The sequence below is a fragment of the Cynocephalus volans genome, chromosome 6, assembly GCF_027409185.1.
Source record: "Cynocephalus volans isolate mCynVol1 chromosome 6, mCynVol1.pri, whole genome shotgun sequence".
NCBI lineage: Eukaryota > Metazoa > Chordata > Mammalia > Dermoptera > Cynocephalidae > Cynocephalus > Cynocephalus volans.
The window spans coordinates 97434973-97452981 of record NC_084465.1 but is presented as its reverse complement, the minus strand read 5'-3'; the positions used below and the strand labels follow the sequence as shown (position 1 = coordinate 97452981).

General features: G+C 41.0%; 1 protein-coding gene and 1 pseudogene across 1 annotated transcript in view; both read right to left on the bottom strand.

Moving 5' to 3' along the window:
- The window catches only part of LOC134380979 (ATP-binding cassette sub-family A member 17-like), a 92350-nt gene that overhangs the window by 6221 nt on the left and 68120 nt on the right, over nucleotides 1-18009 (bottom strand). The window contains 7 exon segments of the mRNA XM_063101079.1: nucleotides 5114-5308; nucleotides 6123-6248; nucleotides 6950-7122; nucleotides 13267-13425; nucleotides 15639-15858; nucleotides 16507-16711; nucleotides 16886-17159. Of these exon segments, the coding sequence (XP_062957149.1) occupies nucleotides 5114-5308; nucleotides 6123-6248; nucleotides 6950-7122; nucleotides 13267-13425; nucleotides 15639-15858; nucleotides 16507-16711; nucleotides 16886-17159 (1352 nt within the window).
- On the bottom strand, nucleotides 7895-8381 carry LOC134380644 (large ribosomal subunit protein eL21-like; annotated as a pseudogene).

The window sequence follows — 18009 nt, the reverse complement described above, 5'->3', positions numbered from 1 at the left end:
TTGGAGAGGGAGGCACCTCAGAGGGAAGCCTCCTCTCTCCAGGTTTGACAAGCCTTCAACTAGGCAGGGGGCTGGACGCCTGCCAGGCCTTGCCCCAAGCTCCTGCCTCTACCCTGTCAGTACCCACTTTTGCTACATGAACAGACGCATGCACCAAGAAGGGGCCACGAGTGCATTAGGAAGCCTGGGACGCAGCCCTTGCTGGCAGTGTCCATGAACAGCCGTTTCTGGAGGCACGTGGGGTGGAGTCCTTGCCTGCCTCCTTCTGTCTTCCCAGTGTGAGACCTCAGTGCCCTGCACCTCCCTACTTTGTGGTCACCTTCAGTGGGTTCACTCAACAAAAAACACTTGCTTCCCCCGACTTTAGAAATATTTTCTATGTATATGTAACCCGTAAATAGATTTTCTTTGTAAAATATTCACACAAAGGCTGCTGGAGTCTCTGTTGGGGGCCTACCCCAGGTCCCATGTGGTCAGGTTGGTATACACTCTCCAGACATCTGTGTTAACACAGGCACTTACATGGATGTGTGCTCTCTGCACAGGAGCAATGGAGTATCATCCCATATTTACCGTCCTGCAACATGCTTTTCCTTTTTGTAAAAAATATTTTATTTTATTTTATTTTGTCAATATACAATGTGGTTGATTGTTGTGGCCCATTATGCAACGTGCTTTTCTAATTCAACATTGTATCTTAACAATCTTCCTAGGTCAGTAAATACGGACCTACCCCACTCAGTTTAACTGCTACTTAGTCATCCAGGGAAGGTTTCCAGATTTTACTTGGCTGTTTAAAAGATTCAGGCACATCTGAGTTATTTCTAAGTTTCTGCCATTATAAACTTGCAGCTAGCCACCTGGTCTGTGCCCATGTTCACATGCTCTCCCCCCACCCCTGCCCCAGGAGAGGCTGAAATAGTGGGATACTATTTTTGAAAAATAACCAGTTTTTTCCTTCTTTTCTCCTCTCCATTCAAGTAGCTGGACACCCTGGGCTCTACTGCCTGGGGATGGAGAGTGGGGAGGATTTGACAGGGTGTGAAACAGAAAACCACCTGGAGTGTCTGCTAGGGGAAGACAGGGAAGAGAGAAGGCTGTCAGCATGGAAGAATGTTTGCAGAGACCACACACAGCTAAGGGTGGGCATTGCTTCCCAGAGTGAGGCTTCCCCTGAAGACAGATGTCCCCAGGACTGAGGGAATTACTGAGAAGAAAGACACAAGTGACGGAATTGAGTATGCTTCGAATATTTCACAACTAAATATGAAGATTTTTAGGGCCAGCCAGTTAGCTCAGTTGGTTATAGTGTGGTGTTATAACACCAGGTCAAGGCTTTGGATCCCTGTACTGGCCAGTCACCAAAATTAAAAAAAAAAAAGATTTCTGGTAGATTGCCTTTATCAAGTTATTTTAACTTAATGTTTCTTCTATTTCTAGTTTGCTAAAAAAATTTTAAACAGTAAGTAGGTACTGAATATTTGTCAGATGCTTTTTTAGCATCTATTGGTAAATGTTTTTCTCCTTTAATCTATGAAGATAATGATTTACATTGGTAAACTCATTATTCTAGGTAGGTTGTTAATTCTTGTATCACTCATGATGTTTTGTCCCATTGTCTTCTGGCCTCTATCAGCTCTGTTAGGAAGTCAGCTGCCAGTCTATTTGTTGCTCTGCTAAAGGTAATCCACCTTTTTTCTCTGCATCCTTTTAAGATTTTCTTTTTGTGTTTGCTTTTTAGCAGTTTCACTATAATGTTCCTAGCGATTGATTTCTTTTAATTTATCCTACTTAGGATTAATAGGGCTTCATTTATTCATAATTTGATGTCTTTCATAAGTTTTGGAAAGTTTTAGCCATTATGTTTCCAAATATTGCTTTGCCTCTCTTCCTTCTGGAACTTCCATTACACACACATTAAACCTTCTCACTGTATCTTCTGTATCTGATTAGTTATATGTTGCTGCATAACAAATTATTCCAAAACTTAGCTGTAATTTACTATTTCATGGTTTCTATGGGCCAGATCAGGAATCTGGGAACATCTGAGCTGGGTAGTTCTGGCGAGGGTCTCTCATGAGGTTGCTGTTAACCTGTCAGCTGGCCAAAGCCTTTTGAAGACTGAAGGATCTGCTTCCAAGATCACTTACCTAGCCACTGGCAGGCCTCAGGTACTTACACAATGCTCGTCTCTATGTGGGCCTCTCCACATGATTATCTCCATGATGTGGCACTTAGCTTCCAGCAGAGTGAGTATGATTAATTTTATGTGTCAACTTGGCTGTGCTAAAGGATACCCAGATGGCTGGTAAGCATTGTTTCTGGGTGTGTCTGTGAGGGTGTTTCTGGAAATGATTAGCATTTGACTCAGTAGACTGAGTAGAGATCTGCCCTTACCAATGTGGGTGAGCATCATGTAATCTGTTGAGAGCCTGAATAGAACAAAAAGGCAGAGGAAGCGTGGATTTGGTCTCTTATTGAGCTGGGACGTCCATCTTCTTGTGCTCTTAGACACCGGTGCTCCTGACTCTTGGACTTTCAGACTCAGAACAGGCCTTACACCATCAGGCTCCCAGTTCTTGGACATTTGTGTCTGGACAAGACCTACACTGCTGGCTTTCCTGGGCCTCCAGCTTGTGACAACACATTGTGGAACTGCTCAGTTTCCAATTTTGCACGAGCCAATTCCTCATAACAAATCTCTTTCTATGTATTGATATATGTACTATATATGTTATTGCTTCTGTTTCTCCACAGAACCCTGATAATACAGTGAGTGACGTGAGGAAGAGAGTGAACCCAAACCAGAAACTGCAGTTTCTTTTATGCCCCAATCTCAGAAATGACGTACCATCTCTTCTGCGGTATTCTTTTGGTTGCACCCACCAGCCTTTGTACAATATGGGAGGGTACTACTCAAGGATATGAACACTGGGAGGGTGATTACTAGGGGCCATCTTGGAGGCTGTATACCACAATGTCTCTTACCCTCTTGTATATTTTCTGCCCTTTTGACCCTGCATGCTTCATTCTTTTTTTATTACTATTATTATATTTTAAATTTATTATTAGCATATTCATTCTACAAATCATGATATTTCTTTATGCCCTGTACCCGACCTATCACTCCTCAAACCCCCTCCCTCCCTGCATGCTTCATTCTAAAAAATTTTTTGGCAGGGTAAGTATGTGTGCGTGTATGTGTGTTATCTTTTATCCTCATATACCTGGTTATTTTTTATTGAGTACCAAACATTACATTTGAAAAATTGTTTGTAGAAACCATTTGAGGCCCAGGGTGATATCATCTGTCTCCAGAGAAGATTTTCATTTGTTTCTGCTACATGCCTGGGAGTGCTGGCAGTTTAGGGTCACATCAATCTCATTCCAGAAACTGATAAGAGTCCATGCTGTTTTGCAGTCATTATATAAGCTTGTACAAGTATAGCTCATCCCTACATCTGGAGTACAGCCCTTCAGGGTCCCAGTTCAAAGAAAGGATGCATTCACCAGGTGTCCCCTGCCCCTGGTGAGCCTGATCCTTGTCACTTCAGCATCAAGAGCAACATTAGCTCTCAGCCACCTGGCCTTGAATTCATCACCTCCCTGGGCCTCTGTCATCTACAACTGCCTGGCCCAGTAAATGTTCACTATCTTGTTAGATTTGTGAAGACTTCAAACAGATGTTTTTAATGTTTGGTCCAGTTTTTCTAGTTATTGGCAGTAGGAGGGGGGCTGGAATTATCTAGTTAGCCATCACCAGAAGACCCTGCCCATGATTTTTTAAATAATAAAAAGTTAAAATTAATAGTAAATGTTTTACAGCCATGAAACGTTTATATTGGTTATAACTGTTAAGCCAAGCTATATATACCAAAAGACCACACAGAGTGCAATTAAAAGCATGAATTCTGGAACTCGTCTGTGTAGGTTCTTCTGGTTTCTCTCTGAACATTGCACCAGTTATGGACATTGAGGCTGGTTAGATGAATTTCTAGACAATAGTATGGCCTGCGCGTGTCTCTGCTGTGCAGAGTCCACTTTGTTGATGTCTCTGCAGTTTGGTTTCTTCATCTTCCTTCCACTGGACCCTTCCACCCACTGCACCCCCTGTGGCTACACTCACCTCACTGCACGGCAGCTGTTGTTCACATGATCACGTGCACCTTGCAGATGAGGAGCACTGGGCCTAGCACAACTGTTGGTATATATGAGGCATTCAAAAACTGGTGCCAACATTGAGATAGAGACTCCAAGAAGGTGGTCAGGTTAGAGGGGTAGATAATGAGTTCGAGTTTAAGGTGTTTGACATGTCAGAGTAGGGCTGGCGGGAAGGCGTCTGTTTGCAAGTCTGAAGCACAGGACTGGAGCTGGGCTGGGGCTGTGGCTCCTTGGAAGACATCAGCAAACCGATGGTAACAGGAGTCAAAGTGGTGGGTAAGATCAGGTAGGACGGTGCATGTAGAATGAGAAAGCGGCTGGTGATGCAGCTCCTGCAGCACACCACAATCTAATAGGCCAGATGGAGAAGCAATCTACCAGAGGAGTCTGAGAAAGAAGCATCCTGCCTCTTCTTTAAGAGCCAGGAGGGAGGGGAAGCTATAGGAGCAAAAAAAGGAAGGCTAGAGTGTGAAGGAGGAAAGTGCTGCAGAAAAGTCAAGTAAGATCCAGACTGGACATCACGAGGCGCACCTTGGCTGGGGTGAGTGTGGGAGGAATGGGTCCAGAGAGGACAGATTCAGGGTTGTTTGGGAGGGAGCAGGTAGCAGATGTCCTGGGCGGTGCCTGGAAGAGCAGGTGGACGTGGGCCACTCACCACCCCCCTCCCAGGAGCACAGGGGGAGGAGGAAGAGGAGGTGGGAAGAGGGCATGGGACTGTTCTGGGGCCCTTTGAGTTTTGGGTGCCTGTGGAACACTCAAGAGATGACACTGAGTAAGTAGCTCAATGCATGATCTGGGGCTCAGGGAAGCAGTCTAGGATGGAGCTGTGGGTTTGGAGGTCACGGATGAAACTGACACACGGAACTTTCAGAGATCAAGTCCCGTTCCTGTTCCCTTTCCCTGAATCCTGTGGAGCACCCCCACGTGTGTTTCCAGGGCCACACCTACCTACCTGCCTTACATCAGCACTGATGCTGAGGCCCCTGACAAAGGCATCCCCAGAAGTGATGGGCTTCTCCCCGGTCAGCATTTTGAAAATAGAAGTCTTCCCAGCACCATTGAGGCCAAGAAGGCCAAAGCATTCTCCTGCTTTAATGGTGAAGGACACCTTGTTCACAGCCAGCAGGGGCACCTTCTTGACATAGATCTGAGAAACACAAGACCGGAGGTGCAGTCAGGGGGTCGGCAGTCAGCAGTCCGGGAATGCCCAGAGCTCACTGCACGACGGTCCGACCAACCATTCTGGGACAGATCTGAGCTGCCGTGAGGCCCAGGCTGGGACCCGCCCTCTCCTCTCAGTCGCTCCTCCTCTGAGCAGGATTTAGTACGGTCTTCTCTCCTCCAACTCTCCTGTCTACTGGGCACTGAGCTCTCTAAGATAAGCCCTTCCCCTTCTGTTCCTGAAACAAACACAATCCCTTTGATATTGCCTGAGGTTTTTTGTTCGTTTGTTTTTTAAACCACCAGGGAAACTACAGGGAACTAGAGAAGCAATAAGACTTACAAACTTGGGGGGCAATGTTAGAAAGCTCCTGGGTGTTTGAGGGGGTCTCTCAGTAAAACCCTCCCTGGGGCTATCGGGGAGACTAAGGAGGCTTTGTTTGACGCACCTCCACAAATTGTATTCTAGTTCCAGTGGAGGTTCACCCCGTCATGTCCAACCTTCTAAACTTCCTTGCTCCTTGGGTTCATGGCTCTGGTGCCCCTCCCTTCCCAGGCCCTGCTGTCTTCCAGGGGAGGGACCACAGAAAAGAAAATGGAGGTCTGAGTTTCTAAATTCTGCCTCTGGTTACCCAAACAGCTCCGATGTGATTCATTCACAAACAGGAAACCTGGCTCTGAGTGATTTGCCAATACTCCAAGCCTGCAGGCAGGGCCAGGAGCCCTCTAACATATCTATTCCTTATGCAAAGGGCTCACAAGAATGTGGTCTTGATTTTCAGAGCCATGTCTGACTTTACCTTTGATATTTCTTTAACAACTAGTGGATTTTGCTCACACAGCTTTTCCAAATAAGCCTCGATAACGTTCGCCTCCTCTTGCACGTCTTTGTCTTCAGGTTCTAGTGCTACATCGCGCAACACTGCCTACACACCCAAGACAAAGAAGGAAAATGCAACTGTTTTTGTAAGGGTGGGAGGTAGAAGTTGAGGAGAACCACAAGGACTGGACGCTCCCTGGGAAGGCCTAGAAGGTGCCCCCACTGACCTGGTTCTCACACACACACACACCCACCCCTATCTCAGGAGCAACAACAGGAGTTCAAGGCTGAATTCATATTGACATAACCATGGTAGACATGGAAACCTCACGTGGTATCAACTTCTGAGGAAAACTAAAAGACTTAATGCCTGGGGATGTTAAGAAATAACAAAATCCCATTTTATACAGAGTTTCTGTGGGGGGCCTTGACCTCTGGAGGACATTCAGACCAAGAGCTGACAGAACAGACATTTTTCCCGCCTGGATCATGGATGGCTGTGGGGAAGAGGCATTCCAGAAGGTTTTAGAAAACCTAGGATCTTGTTTCTACTTGGCTGATGAGCAAGCCCTAAAAGTACCACAGGGGACCAGCATACTGACCAGGGTTACAGGGGCTAAGCCCCAACTCTTCCTCCCTCTCTGGAGGTCCCTGGGCATGGGCTGCCACCTCTCTGCTCTGAGGTTGGCTCAGGTGGTCTCCAGGCTCCCTCTGATTCTGAGAATCAAGGCAATTGCAGACCACAGGAAGGAAGCTATGGAGCCAGGCCCCTGACTTGTCTTTAGGCTTATAGTCCGACCCACTCACCAAACTTTCCTTGCTGCCAAGGTCAGAAAACCTGGTTTTTAGTTTCCAGAATATATTGCTTTCAACAAGGAAAAGCAGGATGATGTACACAGGTCCCAAGATCGCCAGAACTGTTAGGTACTTCCCCATCCCTAGAGACTCCCAGGCATAGATGTCCTTTTGGATCACATATCCTTCTGCTAAAATGGGATAAACAGATTTTTATCAAACTTCGGGTGATTTTCAAAGCTATTCCTCACCTTTACATACAGTAGGTAAATTCCTATTACAACAAATATCAGTTAAAAGAAGCATTATTGTTGTCAATGCTGCTACCACATCTGAGCAAATAGTAACATGAGTAATATTTTCTTTTGCTTGCTATAACCAATGTTCTGTAAAGATAATGCAATGAAGTAAAAGACTTCTCTCATGTTGTATATGATAGATATATATGATTTTTCTTTGTCAATTAGAAAGATAAATAAAAGACCCCAGTCCGGATAACAGTTATTTGGAATACAAAATATTCATACGTTTCGATCTTCTATCAATTACTAATCACCCTGCAATTTCAGCTGACCACTCATGTAAAAAACACTCAGCAGTCTCTATTCTCTTTTTAATCTGATCTGCCTTAAAATTTTTTCTTTTAAATTCATTTTAAAATTATGCAATAAATATGCATTGACTGGAAAAAAGAGATATATATGAAGTAGAAAGTAAAGGTACTTTACTTCCCAAAACTATTACTACAATTTTGTGTAAAATCCTTCTATGTTTTCTAGATATTACCTTTTAAAATAAAAATGAAATGATACTATGCATTATCTTCTCCAATTAATTTGTTTCATTTAATATATAATGGACACTGACCACATCAAGACATACAGATCAAAAATAATTGTGTTTTTTTTTTTTTCAGTACAGTGGTCTTGGTCTTTTATTTTATATTTTTTACACCCATTATGCCATGAATTCATAGGGAATAGGTTCCATCAGCTCAGGCTCCTTGCCATTGGTTCTGACAAAGGTGTGCTTCTCTGGGTGGAGCAGACTGGCGCTTCAGTTGAACACAGGTTCCTTTCTCTTTTGCTTCCTTCTTTTTCTGATCATTTTCCTTCACATATTTCAGGAAGCTGTCTCAGCTCTTAGAGTGCTTAATATGCTCAATATGCACATTAATTCTCTTGGCAAGAATCTTGCTCTTAACTTGTTTGTTTACAACAATGCCAACAGCATGCTGGGTAACATTGTAGACTCTTCCAGTTTTACCATGGTCACATTTGTGGGGCATTCTTGTTTGAACAGTTCCCATTCTCTTGATGTCTACAATATCAGCTTTCTTGTAGATTCGCATGTATGTGGCCAAAGGAACAACTCCATGTTTTATATAAGGCCTAGAAAACATATTTCAGGTGCCTCTCCTCTTTCCCTCCATGTTCGTCATTTTGGCAAATTACTGGAAGATGACAGTTCTGGCCAAAAGGCCAAAAATAATTCTTTTTGATGCCGATGCCTGCATCATTTTATATTGTATGTATGTACCTTAATTTGTTAACCAGTTTCTTTTTGGTGTACAATTAGGTTATTTCTATATTTTTACTTTTATAAAGCAATACTAAAATAAACATTCACACATATATATAAATTTTCCATCTTGGGTGAAATTACTTCTGCAAGATAAATTTCTAATTTCTTTTCTGTGGAGATTACTGCATCAAAGGACACACACTTTAAAAATTTAATAAATAGCGCCAAATTGTCCTCCAAAAAGTTTAATCTTATTAACATCCTATGAAAAATGTCTATCTCCCATACTGTCGAAAACACTCAATATTATCCATCTCTAAATCTTTAGGTAAAATTAAGTGTATTTTCATATGATTATTGGACACTGGATGGTTTTCCTTCTATGAATAGTCCATTTATATCTTCTACCCATTTTCTAGTAATAGGTTGTTTATGTTTTCTCACTGATTTATAGGATGAATATATATATATATATATATTTTACATCACTTAGTGGTTTCCGGGTTTCATGGCAAGCTCTGGAGGGTCTTCCATACCACGAAGTTATAAAACTATTCTCCTATATTTTCTTCTAGTTCTTAAGTTGTTTGTTTTTGATGTTTAAATATTTAACTAACCTGGAATATATTTTGCATATAAAATAATAAAGCCACATAATATTTTTTCCAAATGGACAGCCAACTCTCCCAGCACCATTTATTGAGGAGTCCATTCTTTTCTTATTGATTTTAAAATGCCATTTTTAACATTAATGAAATTTCTATATGCTATTGGCTATTTTTGTGAATTTGTCCTTCCAAATGAGCTTAAATATATGAAATACATTTTTTTAAACTGCAAAAATATACAAACTGCATAAGAAATTCAAACAATTTAGAAAGTACAAAATAAAAAATCACTCCATATCCCAACCCCACTGCCCTATGATAACTAATTACTGTTAATAGTTGGGTGTGTATCTTTCCAAGCTTTTTTACTAAAAATATATAAACATATATGTGTATCTTAGAAAAATGGAATCACAATGTGTATGCTTCTCTGCCTTCTGCAGATCTGTTCATAAACTATCTCATCTCAATGGTCCATTTATATATCCTTATGCCCATACCACATTGTCTTTATTACTGTAGCATTATAATAAGTCTTGATATCTGATGGAGTTTGTACTCCCTGCTTGTCCATCTTCTTGAAGAGTAACTTGGGTTTCTTGGATCTTTGTATTTCTGTATACATTTTAGAATCAGCTTGTCGTAGTTCATACATATCCATGTGGGAAAAAAATGAAACCTGATGCATATATCTAATTGTGAAAGGCAAAAATACTATGGATGAATCTGGAGGACATTATGCTAAGTGAAATAAGCGAGGCACAGAAAGATAAATACCACGTGATCTCACATATATGTGGAATCCAAAAAAGTTGAACTCATAGAAGTAGAGAGTAGAAGGATGGTTACCAGAGTCTGAGAGGGTGGGGAGGGAGGAAATGGGGAGTTGCTGGTCAAAGGGTACAAAGTTTCAGACAGAGAGGAGAAAGTTTTGAGCTCTATTGCACAGCAGGGTGACTACAGTCAATAATAATGTACTTTATATTTCAAAACAACTAAGAGTAAATTTCACATATCTCAGCATAAAAAATGATAGGTAAGTGAGGTGATGGATATGTTAATTAGATTGATTTAATCATTCCATATTATATACATATATCAAAACATCACATTGTACCCCATAAATGTATAAAATTATGATTTGTCAATCAAAAAATATTAATTTTAAAAAGCCCATCTTATGAACATCTTATTAATTGAAATGAAAAGATGACATATGAAAATTGTGGGAAACAGGCTAAAGCAGTGCTTTGAGGGACGTGTATACCATTAAATGCTTGTATTAGAAAAGAAAGTTCTCAAGTCAATAATCTATGCTTCCAGCTTAAGACACTACAAAAAAGAACAGCAAAATAAACCTGAAGCAAGCAGAAAGAAGGAAAACATAAAGAACAGAAATTGAAATTAAAATAAAAGCAATAGAGAAAAATCAATAAAGCTAAAAGGTGGTTCTTTGAAAAGAACAATAAAATCTCTCTAACAAGACTGACAAAAAGGGAAGAAAATACAGCCAATATCAGGAATGAAATGAGTATATCACTGCAGATGCCATAGACATTAAAATAAGTACAAGGGAATATTATGAACAATTTTATACACATAAATAAGACAACTTAGCTGAAACTGACCAATTCTTTGAAAGCCACAAACTACCAAAGTTTATCTGAGAAGAAATAGATAAGCTGAACTATTAAAGACATTGAATTTGTATTTAAAAACCTTCCAAACAGAAATCTTTTGTCTTTTCAGTGAATGATGCTGGGACAATTGAATATACATGCAAAAGAATGAATTTGGACCCCTACCTGACATCATATAAAAAATAAACTCAAACTGAATCACAGACCTAAATATAACAGGTAAAACTCTTAGAAGAAAAATAGGTGTAAATCTTACATATCTTGGATAAGATAATGATTTCTTAAATCAAAAGTACAAGCAACAAAAGAAAAAAATAGATAAATTGGACTTCATCATAGTTAAAAGTTTTTGTGCATCAAAGGACACTATCAAGAAGGTGAAGAGACAACCTACAAAATGGGAGGAATAGTCAAAAATTATACATCTGACAAGGGTCTAGTATCCAACTGTATAAAGAACTTTTACAATTTAACAATAAAAAGGCAAATAACCCAATTAAAAATGGAGAAAAGATTTGACTAGACAACTCTCCCTAGAAGATCTACAAATGGCCAATAAAAATAAAGCACATGAAAAGATGCTTAACATCACTGATCATTAGGGAAACAAAAGTCAAAGCCACAATGAGATATTAATTTAAACCCACTAGAATACCTATAATAAAAATGTTTAAAGGAAATTAAGAAGTGTTGAAGAAGGGGCATAAAATTGCCACTAGACCTGCTGTGCTAAAGGGAGTCATATGACGCCATATGAAGAAATAAAGATCTCTAGAAAAGGTAAATATGTTGTAAATTAGAAAAGCTAGTATTATTGTAACTTTATGTTTTAGTTTGTTTCTGTTGCTTATAAAAAAATACACAGAACTGGGTAATTTATAAAGAAAATGAAATTTATAGCTTACAGTTTCTGAGGCTAAGAAGTCCAAAGTCCAGGGAACAGATCTGATGAGAGCCTCAGTGGTGATGCAGTGATGGCAAGGTATCACATTGCGAAATGGTGGAGCAGAGAGAGCAAAGAGAGAGACAGACTCTCCTCTCTCTTCTTTTCAAGCCCTCAGAACCACGCCCCTGACCACCATTTTTAATCCACTCACTACAACACGGTTTTACAACCCAATCACCTCTTCAAGGCTCCACCTTTCAGTTACCATCATAGGATTCCCACCCTCTTAACAGTCACAGTGGGTGCCAAGTTTCTCATACGTAAAACTTGGGGGAAACAAAAGCTTCAGTGAGTTTTGGGGGACATAATTCAATCCCATTACACTTTATAATCCCATTTTTTATTTTCTACATGATTTAAGAGACTAATGCATAGAAATGTTAGTCTATTTTTGGACATACAATCCATAAAGATGTAATTTTGTGACATCAGTAACTGAAAGAGGGTGGGGACAGGGCTCTATAGGAAAATAGTTTTTGTATATTATTGAAGTTAAGCTGGTATAATTCAAATTAGAGTATTATAACTTCAGGATATTAAATGTAATATCCATGGAAACCACAAAGAAAATTAGCTATAGAATATACACAAAAGGAAATGAGAAAAAAATTAAAACGTTTCGTATGAGGTACTTAAATTCAGAGACAGAAAGCAGAACAGTGGGTACAAGGGGCTGCGGGAGGAGGGAGTAGCAAGTTGCTGTTTAATGCTTCTCAGAGTTTCAGTTTTGTAAGATGAAGAAAGTTCTGGAGACAGATGGTGGTGATGGTTGTACAACAATGTGACGTACTTATTGCCACTGAACTGTACACTTAAAAATGATTAAAATGGTAAATTTTGTTATGTGTATTTTACCACAATTTAAAAAAATAAATAGTTTTTTATAATGTTGGAGAGGATGTGAACAAACTGGAACATTTACACATTGCTGGTGGAAATGTAAAATGGTAGAGCCACTGTGGAAACTAGCTTGGAAGTTTCTCAGAAAGCTAAACATAGAGTTACCATACAACCCAGAAAGTCTATGTCTAGGTATATGCCCAAGAGAATTGAAAATATGTTTACAAAAAAACTTGTATCCAAATGTTCATAATAGCGTTATTTATAATATCCAAAAAATAGAAACAACCCACATGTCCATCAACAGATGAAAGGATAAACAAACTGTGGTATAGTCATACAATGGAATGATAATAAATAATAATAAATTAATAATAATTCAGCTATAAAAATGAATGAACATTGATACATGCTACAATAATGGATGAACCTTGGAAACATTATTCTAAGTAAAAAAAGTCAAACACATAAGGCCACACATTGTATGATTCCATTTATGTGAAATATCCAGAACAGGCGAATCCATAGAGACAGGAAATAAATTAGTGATTGCCAGGGGCTGGGGGAAGAGGGGGATGGGGAGTGACTGTTAATGGGTATAGGGTTTCTTTTTGGGGTGATGAAATGTTCTGGAATTAGATAGTGGTAATGATTGCACAACCTTATGAATATATCAAAACCCACTGACTTATAAAATTTAAAGGAGGGTGAATTTTATGTGAATTATATCTCAAAAAAATGTAATCAACAAATTCCATTTACAATACTCACAAACTTCATTGCACTGAGTCAAGTTCAGGTTCTTGGTATTGCAAAACTTCTGTAATTCGAAGTTGTAATATAAGTTGGAGAAAGCCATCCCCAGGCAGTGGCCTGGAAGTATTAGGAATGTATGATCCAGTGACTCTGAGATCGTTGTGAAGCCTAGCTCTGTAAAGGGAAAAGAAAATATTAACTCTATTAGCAGGGAGAAAAGGGCACATCCTCTCTCATATCTCCTAACCCACTGTGCCTCTTTATCCTGTATCTATCACAATACCATCACACTCCCAGGGCTCCAGAGTAGAAACCTAGTACTCCCTGACTCCTGGTTTTCCTTCTTCCTCTGGAGTCATTCAGCCTCCAACCCATAAGTATTTTGCTTTTGCTATACTCCTTGAATCTGTCACTTTACTGGTTTTTTTGTTGTTGTTGTTGTTGTTGTTGTTTGTTTTTTTGGTGGCTGGCCTGTATGGGGATCCAAACCCTTGACCTTGGTGCTATAACACTGTGCTCTACCAACTGAGCCAACCAGCTAGCCCCTCTGTCACTTTACTTCTATTCCAAATGTTCATGCAGAATAATCAGAGCACGATCATCAGGAAAATGCAAATTAAAACCACATGGAGATGTCACCCCAGTTAGACTGGCTATTATGAAAAAGAGAATAACAAATGCTGACAAGGATGTGGAGAAAGCAGAACTTTCCTACACTGTTGGTGGGACTGTAAATTAGTACAGCCATTATGGAGAACAGTATGGAGGTTCTTCAAACCGCTACAGATAGAACTGCCATATGATCCAGCAATCCCACTGCTGGGTATATACCCAAAGGAATGGAAATCATCATGTTGAAGGGATACCTGCACTCCCATGTTTATCGCAGCTCTATTTACAATAGACAAGATAGAAAACCAACCTAAATATCCATTGATGGGCGACTGGATAAGGAAAATGTGGTATATTTACACAATGGAATACTACTCAGCCATAAAAAAGAATGAAATTCTGCCATTGGCAGCAACGTGGATAAGCTTGGAGAAAATTATGTTAAGTGAAATAAGCCAGGCACAGAAAGAGAAATATCGCATTTCTTCACTCATAAGTGGGAGCTAATAAATAAAAAAGAAAGAAAGAAGAGAAAACAATCAGAATAATGCATTGAACTTACAGAAGGAGAGAACAGAATTATGGTTACCAGAGGTGGGGAAGGGGGAGGGGACTAGCGAAAAATTGATTAGTGGACACAAGGAATGATTTACATTTTGTAATGATGAATATGCTAACTATCCTGATTTTATCACCACACATTGTACAAAGGTATTGATATTCAACTCTGTACCCCACAAATATGTATAATCAATTGTGTTTCAATTTTTAAAAAAAGAGAGAGAAAGAGCATGGTGTTTTTGGGAAAACCAGTGAGAGCATGGCAGCAGCATGGGCTACATCTGCAGAGGTGGTAAAGTTGAGGGCAGAGAAAGATAAGGTTTACAAAGGAGCTGGGGCCAGATGGAGCAGGGTCTAGTGGGTCAGCTTTGGGGTTGTCTGAGCATCATCTTATAGACAGATGAGGAGGACAAGGTCCTGCCTCTAATAAAACTATCGGTAAGAGTCCCTTAGGAGACAGAATGGCTCCGAAGTTAAAAGCAGAGGGAAGCTGTTAACTCATTCTTAATTAAAAACCAAAAAACCAATAACCGAGAAGTCAATTTGAAGGAGGTGTTCAGCATGAATGCAAATGAAAAAGAGTGTTACAGAGATAAAATATCAGCATGGCTATCCGACCCTGACCCAGAGAGCGATGGCACCATAAACACGAAGATGCTGTTTTAAGGTGTGTGGTGTGAGAGGCATGGCTTATTCTTAGCTTCTTCTACTGCAGTTTCATGCTCACCAAGCAGCCTTGCCCCAACCTTGCCTTACTTATCTATTACCTTTTTTACTGAGGAATAATATTTTTCAGTGAAATGTATGGATCGTAAGTGGACAATCTGATGAATTTTGAAAAATATATAAACCCATGTAACCATCCCCCAATCAAAATAAGGAATATTTCCATTACTCCAGAAAGTTCCCTAGAGTCTCTTTCGGTAAGCCCCCCTCCCCTAACTCTGAGGCACCCACTTTACTGATTCTGTCACCAGGATTTCCTATCTTTGATGGACTCGCCCACACCGCTGTTCATCCATTTTAGTGCTGAGCAGTGATCCATTGAATGAATACAACATTCTTCTGGATAAACACAGTACTCAGACCACAGCAGCTGTGAATACTCTCTCTCACGTGTCTTTGGTGGACACACGATTTTACAGATACAACTTCTGCAGCTGCTGGAGGGGAAATTAAAGCTTTATGTGTTATGTTGATGTGACGGTCCTCACCTTGTTCACCGGTGACTGAGACGAGAATGATAGGACCAATGCTCAAGAAGGTGAGCATTACGACAAGCTTAACACAAGCGTTACCAGCATTGTCAAAGAAGAAGCTGACCAGATAGATGAAGGGGACAATGGCCGAACCGTACAGCATTAACATCAAGACAACCGCCCACATGTTTTCTTCGTGTGTAAAAGCTTCTTCCTTATAGTATAAAAACACCACCTTAGGAAAGAAGGGGAGGGGGAGAATTTGAAAAAGTCACTGAGAGTCAATCTTAAGCACCCCAGAAACAATCTGATAACCTCAGTTTTAAACATAAGGTGTTAACAATACTCCACAGGCACCTGCCTTCTTTCCCTCATCCTCCCTTGCAGAGATGAGCAAGCTCTAGGCTCTGCTGTCAGGGAGCTGTCCTGGAAATCAGTAAGCACGGTGCAGTGGGATCGGGAGTTCAGAGATGTCTACAAGATACACAGGCAGATCAAAGCAGGAAGTAAGCCATTCTGCATAAAATAACCCTGGGAACCCTCAAACCATTCAATTCAACTACAGTCAGATACTTCCTGGTGAGCTATTCTTGGATGATAAACACATGCCCCCAAAGCACTGCCTCTTACTAGCTTGAGGCAGTAGTTTTGTGGATGTGACAAAGAGACCCTATACCAGGTTCCTTTGTTCCTAACAATGCTGGGAAATGAGTCACTTTTTATCAAGGGTCAGTGATGAAGGAGCATTCACACCCTGGGTTCCCAGTCAGGGGCTGAGCTGCCAGCCTAGACATCCCAGCTAATTCTGGCTCTGCGCAGGGGTCCCCAGGGCAGGTGCCTCGTGTTCTGCAGGGAAAGGATCCCAGCACTGTCCAGCACTCACCACCAACAGCAGAGTGGGGATGAGGAAGGAGATGAGGTCCCACAGCAGAGCAGAGAGCCAGTAAGTAGCCACATAAACTCCACTGACAAACTGGACATGCTTGGCCTTAATGCGTCTCTCTCTGACTGTCAACATGGAAAAAGAGCTAGACAGGAAAGCTATTCCAAAAAGCAAGTTGATAACAAGGTAATGTCCTTTAGGGCCCCTGTAAGACAGGACATGAGGAGAGAGGGAGCAGTTTAAGTAGAACTGCTAACAGCAACTGTCTTCCAAAATATTCGATTTGTAACTTAAAGAAGGAAAGAAAGAAAGAAATAGGAGGTAAAGCGAGAAGCCCTACAGAAGTGTGAGCTTTAACCTGGAGAGAAGTCACACATACTGGTACAAGATATTCTCCAACATCTCCATGGCTGACTGAGGCTGAGGGTGGTTGGTCACAGTCATGGAAGCCCTGGCACCAGAAAGCAATTTGAAGAGAAAATTGTCCACCAGAGCTAGAGCCAGGGCAGGGGAATGGTACGCCTCGTTGTTGAACAGTGCTGTCACTATTGTGTGGTTCCCCACGTCTTCAAAGGAAGCTGCCACTAGGTAGAGCCTATCAAAGTTCTCAGGGTCCTCATTTGCCTTTTTCAAAAGGAATTCGTCTATAGAACCTAGAAGGAAGCAAAATGTCCACCAGGCAGTAATAATTATTGAGAGGGCATCACCCCAGGCCCAGTGGGGTGGGGAGGACTCTCCACTGGCCACCCCCAATCTGCTGCTCCTCCAGGGTTTCTCATCACCAACCCCTACCCATGTCCAAAAGCAGGTCTCCTCCTGCCACACCTGCCCTGAATTCCAGTCCATCTCCAAGGCTTGTCTATTCATATTTTAAATCTCTTTCAACTCTGTTTACTTCTTCTCTCCTTCCCACTGGCTTGACCAGGTCCAGGCCCTACCATCTTTGCTTGGACTATGTGGCCCCTAATGAAGTTCCTGCCTTCTGTCTGGTACCTCCAGTCTGTATGAAAGGACACATCTGGTTGTACTACCCACCAATCAACTTGCAGTGACCCTCCACTGCCCTCATGATAAAGCTGAGTTCCTGTACATGGCTGCAGAGACTATTTACTATCTAAATTCTCAGCCTCGTGTCGTTAAGTTCCGGCCAAACCTAAGGGCTCGCAGTTGCCTAAGATCTTCCTGCTGTTTGGAATGTTCTTTGGCTACCTTCCCTTCTATTTGCCATTTCCTACTCATATCTCAGGCTGGAGCCTACCCTCACCCTGCAAGGCTGAGACATGTCTAGGTGATCCCACGGCACTCTGGTCACAGTAATTGTCACTTTGTAAAGTAACTATCTACCACTTATTCATAAGGCCTCTGGACTAGAAGCTCCTTAAGGGCTGGTAGCAAAACTGTTCATCACTGTATCACCAGCACACAGTGTCAAATATGGGACCCACCTGGAATTCTGGACTCTTTAGTGCTGCAAGGGACCTTCAATCACAATGACAATGATAA